At 35.9% G+C, this 12,329-nt stretch overlaps 1 protein-coding gene across 1 annotated transcript in view; it reads left to right on the forward strand.

Annotated features, from left to right (window-relative positions):
* Window positions 1–12,329, forward strand: part of ACBD6 (acyl-CoA binding domain containing 6) — a 133,005-nt gene that overhangs the window by 57,438 nt on the left and 63,238 nt on the right. The window contains exon 5 of the mRNA XM_006754491.1: window positions 2,753–2,858. Within this exon, the coding sequence (XP_006754554.1) occupies window positions 2,753–2,858 (106 nt within the window). The remainder of the gene's footprint in view (window positions 1–2,752; window positions 2,859–12,329) is intronic.

The following is a 12,329-nucleotide window of genomic DNA, read 5'->3' on the forward strand; positions in this document are numbered from 1 at the left end:
GGCCATGCATTTTCACTTAATTTTTTAAATATTAGTCATTCAATTTTGTATCATATTGTTGGTGATTTTATTGAATTTCTTCTTGATATTTAATTTACATTGTATACTCTACCCTGAAATATTTTCTAAATACTTCTGTGTGCCTGACATATTTAGCAATGATAAAGTACAGACAACAAGCAGGTATTCAGATGAAAAACTGCCTCTGCCCTCCAAAAACTCATATACCAAATCAGAATATTCGATGCACATAAGGAACATTGACAATATATTAAGCAAAATAAAAATTTGAATATGTTTATACTATATTTACTCTTGTACACTGTTTAAGACATAGGTGTACATGCACATTTTGAGATTCAGGAAAAGAGACCACGCAGAAGGTTTTCTTATCTATGAATCCCCCTTACATGTTATTGGGTATGAGTAACTGACATCCCAAGGGTCCTCCTTACTTTCCTTTCTGTGCCCCACCAACTCCCCATTATTTTCAAATTCAAAACAATTGGTAAGTAGTATATTTTATATGATGACTTAAAATGACACAGCTCTTTCTCTCACAGTTGAAGTTGCTGCCTCTTGAATTAGAGGGGTCTCTGTTACTGGACTGGAGGAAAATAGGTCCCTATTATTACCAAGTTGGTACTCTGAATACATGTTTTCATAGAAACTGTGTTTTTTGGTTGTGGTTAAATATAGCTAAAGTGGCACTATTTGCAACCTTAATTTTTAAAATCAGACTTCTCCTTTCTGGGGTTTTAGCCTCAGACTTCTCTAATTTCTTTCAGAGTAGGTAATCTGGAAAAGCATTTTTCTCTTCTACAAAGTGGACATTTTCAAGAGACCGTAAAAGTAGGTTTGCAGTTGTGAATATGCGAAACACAAGTGTATTCTTGCATTATTTATTATTGTGTTATTTTCCATATGAGCAACTATAAACCTACTTTTGCTCACCTCTGTTTTGCTTTTAAACATGATTTCTTCCTGCACATGTACCTCATTTTCTCCAGCTTGAGGCAAACTGTTTCTCCTCTGTACGTTCTTAGGCCTTTCTAAAGATCCAGTTATACCCTATGTTACTGGTATATCGATAATATCATCCCAACTCTACTGTGCATATATTGAATGCAAAGCTTTTTGCTTATCCTTGTTACCTGTTAACAACAGAATCTTGTCCAGTGCCTTGCATGTAGTAAGTGCTCAACTGAATACATCAAATGCATAAGGAAAACTTAGATAAATAAGGCCAAAGTAGTGTATTTTAATTTAATTACCTCTGACTGAAACTAATTTTTATAAGGTATAAAGTATTTAAATTGGCTTTTAAAATAGGAGGACTCCTATGGCTAGGTGCCTTAATTTCTGATGAATGGAAGCGTGGTCTTGAGATTATAAAACACTAGTTTTTAGAGCTCAAATTGCGTTTTTTAAGCCTGACCAGAAAGTGCAGTCCACATAGGAAACAGTTTCATTTTAATATTCCAAAGGATTTATCCTTTTGAGAATGTCATTGAAGCTACCTTCCCCTCGACACCCCCCCCCCCACAGAAACACACACATTCAGAAAAATGCACATGCATTTACATAGATAGTTCTGTATCCTATTTTAGAGAACTCAAAAGACCTCATGTTAGGAACTGCTTTTGTGTGTAGAATAGATTACAGTTGACTAGTCGAGATGTAGCTAGATATAATAGAAAAATATACTACATATAAAATCAATTGATCTGAGTTCTAGCTCTCTTGTTCTACCTTTGGTAAATTCGATGCCATTTGGAGGATCATGAAATCTCTCCTTGTTCTTTCTGAAGTTGTTGGATAAGTGTACATTCATTCTAAGTACATGTACTTAGAATGGTGTTGGGTACCTAGTATGCTTCTCAGATTTTGTTCCCAGTCTTTGTTTCTATTATCTCATGTAGGATTTCTGAATTTTGTGATGCTCTAATTATCTTTCCCTTAAGAAAATTACGTGTGTGTGTGTGTGTAAAATTTGAGTAACAATCAACTTGTCATTCTATTGTCCTTTAAGCCAAGCAGTAAGCTGTATTCTGATCTTTGGATGCCTCTGTGTAGACATTACAGTGCTTCTTATCTCAGTGCTACAATGGAAAATTCTGAGACAAAGGAAGTATGTGCCTGTCTGTGTGTGAAAGTAACTGGGGGAAGAAAAGAGCACTGAGATAATCTACTGAAGTTGTTATGTTATTGTGCTGGTGTGACTTGTTAAAGCAGTGAAGCTTTTCCTTACAATTATAGTTGACTAGAGGCCTGGTACATGGATTCATGCACCGGTGGGGTCACTCAGCCTGGCCTGCGCCCTCTTGCAGTCTGGGACCCCTCGGGATGTAGTAGTGTATGAAGTGGCAGGCGACCGGGGAGGAGCCCAAGCCCAGGCAGGGCGCTGCGCTGCTCCCACTCATCCGGGCCCCGCTGCGCCTGCTGCTACTGGCACTTGGTAAGCTCGCTGAGCATCATTCCCACTGTGGGCGTGCACTGACCACGAGGGGGCAGCTCCTTGGTGGTCAGTGCACGTCATAGTGACCTGTCGAACGGTTGACTGGTTGCTTAGGGTTTTATATATATATAGATAAGAACTTCCGTCTTTTTCAGAGGTTGGATGTATTATGTCTTATTGAAAATCCGTTATTGTTCATGTAAAATCCTTTATAAAAACAGATTTTATTAATGTTTGTCAGCAGCAATCAGGTTGTATTAAAAATATGTGACTTTTTACTTTTATTCTCATTAGGGAAGAAGATAAAAACATATTTGATTACTGCAGAGAAAACAACATTGACCATATATCCAAAGTCATCAAATCAAAAAATGTGGATGTGAATATGAAAGATGAAGAGGTATGAAAAACATGCCCTGTAATTATATTCTTATGCTTTCTTGTTCTGCCCCAGTGCTTTTTTCTAAATGGCAAGCCTGTGAACTACAATTCAAAGAACAGTATGGTTAAGAGAATGTCAGAATATCTAAATGAGATGGTCAGCCAGTGAGGATACTTCCTGTATATGTAGCCATCATATTTCTGTCATGGCACAGAAGTTACTAGGTGAAACTTGCACTCAAATAATTCATACTTGTTTATGATAAAGGGAGAGATAGTTAACATAAGTAAGATCTATAGGAAATCTATAATAATAAAAGCATAATGTGCTAATTCAACCAGACATCCTTCTGGACGACCTTCTGGATGAAGCTGGGGCTGCGAGGGAAGCCCTGGGTCCTGGGTGCCTGCCGGCAGCTGGAGGAAAGCCCCAGCCAATCCTGGGTGCCTGCCGGCGGCCGGAGGGAGGCCTAGGTCCGAGGTGCCAGAGGGAAGCCGGTGCCAGCAGCCGGGGGAAGGAAGCTTGCATTTTGTGCATCAGGCCTCTAGTATAAAAATATTTAGCCCAGCTGGCGTGGCTCAGTGGTTGAGCATCAACCTATGAACATAGAGGTCAGGGTTCAATTCTCAGTTGAGGCACATGCAGATTGCGTGCTTGAACCCTGGTGTGGGGTGTTTAGGAGATGGCCAATCAATGACTCTCTCTCATTGATGTTTCTGCCTGTCTCTCCCTCTTGCTCCTTTCTAAAATCAATAAAAAATATATATGTATATATATAAAGAAATATTATAAATAGCTTTAGTGTTCTCTATCATTATATCTTAAATGGTATATTGTCCTTTACTCAATAAGTATATTTCTAGAAAACTCAAGAATTTTGGTAAATCCAGTCATTTAAATGTGGGCCCACTATTTAAATATATTTTGTAAAATATATTATTTCTTAAGTTTATTTGTTTTGTGAATAATACTATTTATTGAGCTTAAATTGTCCCTGAATTTTAGTTTTTAAAAAAGATGCAAACTTTAATTCACTTTTAATTATTTTTCTTATTCTTTGGTAATACAGTAAAAGCTGATTAAAATGACCAGCAGGTGGCAATTGTTAGGAAAAGGGCATGCAGTGATCATAGATAATGTGTCGAGTAGATAAATGATCAACTTATGTATTAATTGAGAGCTCTCTGTATAGGATAGCCCTTTGTGATTATGCAAAACAGAGTTTATTCTTTATTAATTATTATTTTCCATATGAACAACTGTAAACCTACTTTTTCCCCACTTGGTATTATCTCACTTTAGGCAACATCTTTCCTGTAACATACTGTCAGTGACATCTAGAACTGAAAATGTAAGGCTGTAATTCTATAGTAATATACTGTTTGTTTTCTCCTAAGTATTGAAACAAACCATCAAGAAAAATGTAGCTAGAGAAAAGTAGATGCCAGATTGTGAAATAATAAAACTAGGTCATGATTCCAGCTAAGGGTCTTTGCCTTTCAGGATCAGAATACTTTTTCTTAGGGAATCAGGCATGATTATTTCCCTTGATTTTATTGTCTTTTCTTATTTTTGTGCTCCTGAGTTAAGATTTTTTTATAAAATTAATACATGTGAATAGTTCAAAGAATATCAAGTTATGTCTTAAAACAAACAAAAAAAAAGTACTCCCTTACCTGCATCCTTCTCACATTTGATTCTAGCTCCCTTGAGGCAAAAATTTTCCATTCTTTTAGTTGTTTCTTTTGCAGTTTACCTACATAATCCTATATAATAAAGGGGTAATATGCAAATTGACCCTAACAGCAGAACGACCCAGGAACGACTGGTCGCTATGACATGTGCTGCTCAACACAGGAGCTGGCCCCTGGTCATCAGTGTGCTCCCACAGGGGGAGCTCTGCTCAGCCACAAGCCGGGCTGATGGCTGCAAGCACAGCAACAGTGGTGGTAGCCTCTCCCATCTCCTCAGCAGTGCTAAGGATGTCTGACTGTGGCTTAGGCCCGCTCCCCACTGCCAGGGGCTCCCGGGCTCCCAGAGGTATGTCTGACTGCCAGGTTAGGCCCAATCGCCTGGGGGAGCGGGCCTAAGCTGGCAGGTGGACATCCCCCAAGGACTCCCAGGCTGCCAGAGGGATGTCTATGACTGCCAGCTTAGGCCCAGTCCCCCTGGGAGTGGGCCTAAGCTGGCAGGTGGACATCCCCCGAGGGGTCTCCGACTGCAAGAGGGCGCAGGTCAGGCTGAGGGACCTCCTGGAGTGTATGAATTTTTGTGCACCAGGCCTCTAGTGTAATATAATTAGTTATATTATGACTACATAAATATTGTCCATTGTTGAGCTATGAATTGTACTATATGTGTTAGCTTTTGCTGTAGCAAAAACAACCCCAAATTTCATGGGCTAACAAAAACATTTTTTCTCTCTCTCATATTTCAAAAGGGTTTTTGGGTCACTTGAGGCTCTGCTGGGTTCTGCTAGCCTTGTTTGTGATCAGTTCATCTTGATTTTGTGTATTTTCTCATGCTGAGATCCAATCTCAATAGATAGGGGCAGAAACTAAAGGCAGAAAGACCAGATCCACAAATACATTTAAAGATTTTGCTTGGATGAGGCATGTGTCACATCTACTCAGAGTCCTTTGGCCAAAACAAGTTACAAGGGCAAGTCCCAGGGCAGTAATGGTAGGAAGTGTGCTTTGATTATAGAGAAGAAAGGTGAGGGTGGGAAGAGAATGAATAATTATATAGTTATGAAAAATACAGTCTGCATACCAGGGACAACATTTTGTTTTACTCAAGGTTAATAATTGCCTCTTTTCTTTGTTTTTATATTTTCTATGTTTCTGCCATTAATTTTTTCCTCAGATTGCCCAACAGAGGTCTTCTCTGTACAAATACATTAGGTATTCAGTCCCATATATTTTTTAGCAATGTTCCTTCTGAAAACCTCTTTCCTTCTTCATCTATAATCCAGACTGGCTACTCTCCAGACCTGTTGCATAGATGTCATCCTGTCCTGGGAATTCTCTTCCCCTTTCTTCTGGATTCTTCTGTTTTCTGATCCTAGGTCTTTATCTCTTACTGTTTATTTTCCTGTTTTGATGGAGTATCTCCCTCCCTATTCATTTCCTGGCTTTGATGCAGTATTTCCTTCAATAACTGCCTGAGAAAGTAAATGTTTTGAAATCTTCCTTGTTGAAAATGTTTCCATTTGAGTTTTGGCATATTCTAAATGCTCAAAAACAAAAAAGATGAATTGCCCTGGCCGGTGGCGCAATGCACCTAAGAGTCTTGGGTTTGATTCCAGTTAAGGGCACATGCCTAGGTTGCAGGTTTGATCCCTGGCCCTGGTTGGGGTGTTTGCAGGAGGCAACCAATCGATGTGTTTCTCTTACATTGATGTTTCTGTATCTTTCTTTTCCTCCCTTTCCCTCCGCCTTCCTCCCCCACTGACTATCTCTCCCCCTCCCTCCCTCTCTCTAAAAGTCAATGGAAAAATATCCTCAGGTGAAGATTAACAAAAATAAAATAAAAGTTAGGAGGGAGCAAGGAAAAAAACTTTAAGAAAGATGAATTAATGGATGATTGAAAGAATGAGTAACTAGAAGCAGTAAAATATAATGGTGATGAGCTGGACTACATAGGTTCAAGTCTTAGCACTGTTACTTTCTAACTGTATGTCCTTTCTGTGATTTAGTTTGTTCTGTGATTTAGTTTCCTAATGTGTAAAATGGTAATAATAATAGCACCTGTGTCTGAGGGTTAAATGAGTTAATATATATAAAGCAGGTAAATAGTATCTGACACATAAATAGTAAGCACTCAATAAATTTTAGTTACCTTGATTATTCTTAATGAATAATATGAATAAAGAATGAGACTATAATGAAGAGATGAATGAAGAAGCCACTCACCTCTTTTTTTTAACTTAGTTTTTTAGAGCAGTTTTAGGTTCACAATAAAATTGAGAGGAAGGTACAAAGATTTCCCATGTACCTCCATACCCCACACATGTAGAGCTTCCTCCTTTATTAATATCACTTATCAGAATGGTACTTTTTTTTTTTTTTTTTTTTACCAAGGATGAACCTACATTGAGATATCAGAACCACTCAAGTTCCTAGTTTACCTCAGGGTTGACTCTTGGTGTTGTACATTCTCTGGGTTTGGATAAATGTATAAAAATAGTACTGAAAATCAGATTCACACATGACCTTTGCAAAGATTATTGGACAGCAGTGAAAGGGATAACATAAATGTCCAAAACACAAACAGCTTACACTAATAACACTTTTTTTTGGTGAAAAATAAAAGGAAAACTTGTAAATGTATCTCTTCTGTATCATTCAGTTACTTTGATACAGTAGCTTCCCCGGTTTTCCAGTTTGTTACCCATGCAGCTACCTTTACCCCAGCCTGCCGGAACATTCGATGAAGTGCTTACACATTCATAGACTGAGACGCCAAGAATTCAGTTGGGTTCTCTCATTGCTCCAAGCAGATTTCTGCCCTCTCAGCCATGACAGCTCAGGCTGGGCTTTGAATACTGATGGCAAGCCCTTCTATTATTAATCAGGGATTTGTATGAATTAATTTAAGAACATGAGGGAGATGAGAGCTTAAAATGAGAATTAAACTTAACATCCTAAATAAGATAAATGATACTGCTTAATGATATTTAAAGCTCTAGCAAATAAAACAGCAACTTGGTAAGCCTTGGTGGTGGACTAAAAGTATATAACTTCAAAGTTAAGTTGCTAACTAAATATTTTTAACCCCTTTATCAGAAAAATGGCATTTCTCTATAATAGGTTGGGGAACAATTACAGTTTTGAGAGGACATCCCATTCTTTGTGTTTATGTGATATATGAACTTGAGATATTTCACTACTGATTGCCTAAGATTTTTTGGGATGGTGTAGGACTGTATTTAAAGTGTTTATCCAGCAGATTCAATTCAATTTTAGTCTTGCCCTTAGATGACTAAAAATTATTACACTTAAAATTTGCTATGAGCACATAAATAAATTTAATTATAGTCATTAAATATGCTACATTTGCATTCCCACATATTTGAAATAAGCACAATTAGTATATTGCCTGAAATGCATATTTGGATCTGTAACTATTATAGCACATGAACATATGTAAGTTGCCTTTTAAATAAAATATTAATATTTCATAATTAAGTTATTTTATTATGTGTAAGTATAGTTACTGATATATGTCGTTTATTTATTCAAGTTGTAATTATAACTACTAGAGTAGGGCATATACTTCTAATTTGAGAAAGTTACATGGTGTTGCCTACTGATACAGTAATTAGGAGATTGTCTATATGATATATAGTGGAAAAAGTTTTGTAGTTTTATTTATTCGGGAAGCTATCCTCATATCAAATGTTTAAGGTCCGAGCTTATAGCATCATGGTGCTATGTGTACTCATTTCTTATTTAAATTGTAACTTTTATTACATTTTTTAACCATTTGCAGAAATATGTGGAAATTGAGGTAGGCAATATGAAAAGAAATGTAGAAAAGTATATCTAAAAGCCTAATAACTTTTTAATGGTGATTCAGTTTGTATCATCGAGCCAAATATTTACAGTTTTTCAAAAATATATTTCTTTTAAGAGTAACAGATTATTTAAATAATTTGTAAAGTATGTGTGATGTGAGCAGAATATTTGTTATCAGTCGTCAGATACAAATTACATCTGCATAATTCTTGTCACGCACATTATTTCTCAGATCAGTACCATAGAGAATATACATTAAATGCATGCTTATTGATTATATTTAAATAATATTTTAAATCTTTACATTAATTTAAATTTTTAGGATCAATGTAGAAATATACCAACACTTGAACAAAATAGATTACAGTATTCCAATGCTAGCTACCATTGGTTCCCCCAAAAGCATTCATACAATTAATTGGCTTTCCGTAGATTCTTATCTAGTGCACCCCCAATAGCCTCTTTATTGAGCTATTTTTTTAGTTAAATTCTTTCCTTTCTATCCTTTTGAAGGTATAATTGTTATACCATTTTCCACATATGTTTATTGATCCTTTCAAATATTTTGAGGGAGATCATCTTTCTCTTGACTCCATTTCTTTACTTTCTCGCTTTGTTTTAAATCTGTTGCACATATCTAACACTTAATTATGAAACATTTTAAACATATAGAAAAGTTGAAAGAATTTTACAGTGAATGTCTATATTCCTACTACCTAGATTCTATCACTAATGTGCTTGTTTTATCAATATTTACCTATCTCGCTCTTCAGCCATCAATCATATTTTGCTGCATTTTTATCAGAGTATTTTGCAGACAATATACTTCCTTCTAAATCAGCGGTTCTCAATCTGTGGGTCGCGACCCCTTTGGGGGGTCGAACGACCCTTTCACAGGGGTCGCCTAAGACCATTGGAAAACACATATATAATTACATATTGTTTTTGTGATTAATCACTGTGCTTTAATTATGTTCAATTTGTAACAATGAAATTGGGGGTCACCACAACATGAAACTCCCATCAAGATGAGACCTTTAGTGTCACCCCAGAAAATTCCCTCATGCTCTTTCCCAGGTGGTTCTATCTCCTTATTCCTCAAAGGTAACAGCTGTTCTGATAATTGTTCTACTATAGATTGGTTCTGCTCTTCTCAAACTTTATACAAATGGAATTCTAATGTACTTTTTTTTTTGTATAATTCTACTTTTATTTATCATAATATTTTTGGGATTCATCGATATTGTTGTATAGATCAGTACTTCCTTTATATTGCTGAGCAATATTCCATCATATGAATATATTATAATTTATCTGTTGTTTTATAATGGACATCTGAGCTGTTTTCATGGCAACTTATTTTTGCTGTTATTACTTATTTTACACAGGATGAAGTCATATCTCCCTTGCTTATTCCTTCACTCTTACATCACTTACATTATGGTGGTTTAGGTTGGAGTTCTCACTGTAGCAACTTATATACAGTAGCAGCAGAAAAGGGGAGAAGTTAGGGATGGAGTAGAGGACACAGTCATTACATGTTATTGGTACTAAAGTCAATCTCTACTACAATTGTACATTGAAATTCAGTTTTTCAAGTTGATCTGTTTGCAGTATTTCATTTGCTAATTAGACAGTACTCTATTATACCATCTTTGATACAGTGGCAAGGTGACACGTCTTATAAATTTAAACATGTTTTTGTCTACTGTATGTATGGTGTACATGCTTTGTATCTAGTCTCCAAATACCATAAGAGCATTAAGACTTGTTTTATAATACAGTCTCTTCATTTAATTTGTGATATCCCAAAGAAAATATAATTTTTTAAAAATAACATGGTTTGAGGACAAGTAACTAAGGCTATCAAAGAAGCATTTAAAATATTAAAACCCACTCAGTATTTTCCAGAAGATGTGAAAGTAATACCACTTAATAGGTTAGCTGCCACCCTGCACTTTTGAAGCACTTTAGAGTCATTCATCTCTCTGAGGTAGGACAGTATTAGTACCTTTGCTTGGTTAATAAATGAGAACTCCCTGCCACCACCCTCCCCGGGTTTTACTATATTTGAATTCCAGAATTTATCCAGAGCGCTCCAAACAGTGCTTATGTGGTCTTCTGGTGTCCTAACAAAGGTTCCTTTTAAAAATGGCCTTCCTCCCTTGTCTCCTGAATACTTCTGGGATTTTTTTTTTTTTTCAGAAGAGTTGTTAAAACTAGATACAAAGAATTGTTCATTTTTGTGGTAGCAGTAAAAATAAATTTAACTTGAAAATTTGTAAGAGATTATATCATTCATAGAAGATTTGAATAAAAGTTATATATAAAAATAGGTGAAATGCTTCATAAATGTGGATAAAGTCTTTAAACAGAACTTTAATGTGCACCTAATTCATGTTTTTCTTGAGAAAAGGGGAAGAAACCATGGGTATTTCTGATTTTGTCATAAATGGCTATGAGGATGGTATCTCTGCAGATTATTGCTTATCTTATTATTTGAACTGATAGCTTAAATTAGAGCATGTTTATGGGAACTTTATTATTTGAATAAGTAAAGTGTCATCCCATTCAGACACCTGGCTGTGCTAGTCTTTGTTCATTTAAATACAAAACATTTTTAAAGCAAAAATTCCAAAGCCTGGTTATTTTATCTATGCTTATTTACAAGTATATTTGATCTGGTTCTTGTTTTTGAGCTTCTTAATACTGCATAAAAATATTAATCATTAGTAGTCTTAATATAGATATCTTCAGCACTTCTACAGAAAGTCATTGTCAGAATTCATTCCAATTCAAGGTTAATTAGTGTACCATTAAAATAATGTGTTACCAAAATTAATTACATTGCAGGTCAAGCAATGTGTTAAAAAGCATAGTGTAAGTGTCTGAGAGCACATCATCCTCCTTAAAACATTGCTGTACAGTGCCGCCCTGCTGGAAAATATATCCAAAGTGGATATCACTACTGAGGTCCAGTCATAGGTGTTCCCCCTAAAGTAAATTTTTGGCACCACATATGGGAGATTTAAAATATGACTCCCATTAACAGTAAAATGTGTTGCTTGTCTGCTTTCCCATCGGAACAGCTAAGGACTTGTATTTTATTATTAATCGATGTAACCCTACTGGGTTAATTCTAAGGAGAAATTAGGAACGTAGTGGAGAATAGAAATTAACTTGTGGTAAAAGTACTAGATATATTAATATTATGTTTTCTTACTTAACTGGTTGGTAGTTGTGGTAGGTGCCCTGTGAAAGTGTATCACGCATCATTTTAACTATGTAGTAATTCTTGTTAATAGTTTAACTTAATAGCCATAAAATGTACACTTAAAGTTAGAACTAAATATGATAGAGACTTTAAAGTTTTATATGATTCTTTTAATGTAAAAGCTGTAAAACAATTACATTGAACTAAAGGGTATTTTCTATATTGGTATTTGTTCTGAGAGTCTTATTAGGATATCTAATTACCGTATTTGCCGGCATATAAGACGACTGGGCGTATAAGACGACCCCCTAACATTTCCACTCAAAATACAGAGTTTGTTATATACTCGCCGTATAAGACTACCCCCTCTTCCACACACCTTCCACACACCAAATAAAAGGTAAAACAATATCAGATTTGATTTTAACATTTTAATTTATATTCAAATGCTTATGACATGCAGGAAAACTGTCACAAGGCTGTATGTAATCAAACATATACATAAAACAGTGCAAGTTTATTACCGGTAAACATACCGGTAATTCACTAAAGAAAACACACTCTATAGACTGGTACCGTAGATGCTTCTCAGGAACACAGGCAAGCAGCCCACAACCTAGAGGGACTGTCAATGATAGAAGTAAGATAACAAATAGAGGGAGAGAGCAAGTGCCGGGCAAGTCCCTAGCAAGTTTGCTGGCGTGACAGTTTCACCTTAAAAGCCTTCAAACTCCTCTTCATCATCTGATATTAAAA

This window comes from Myotis davidii, unplaced genomic scaffold, assembly GCF_000327345.1.
Source record: "Myotis davidii unplaced genomic scaffold, ASM32734v1 scaffold591, whole genome shotgun sequence".
In the NCBI taxonomy this organism is placed as follows: Eukaryota; Metazoa; Chordata; class Mammalia; order Chiroptera; family Vespertilionidae; genus Myotis; species Myotis davidii.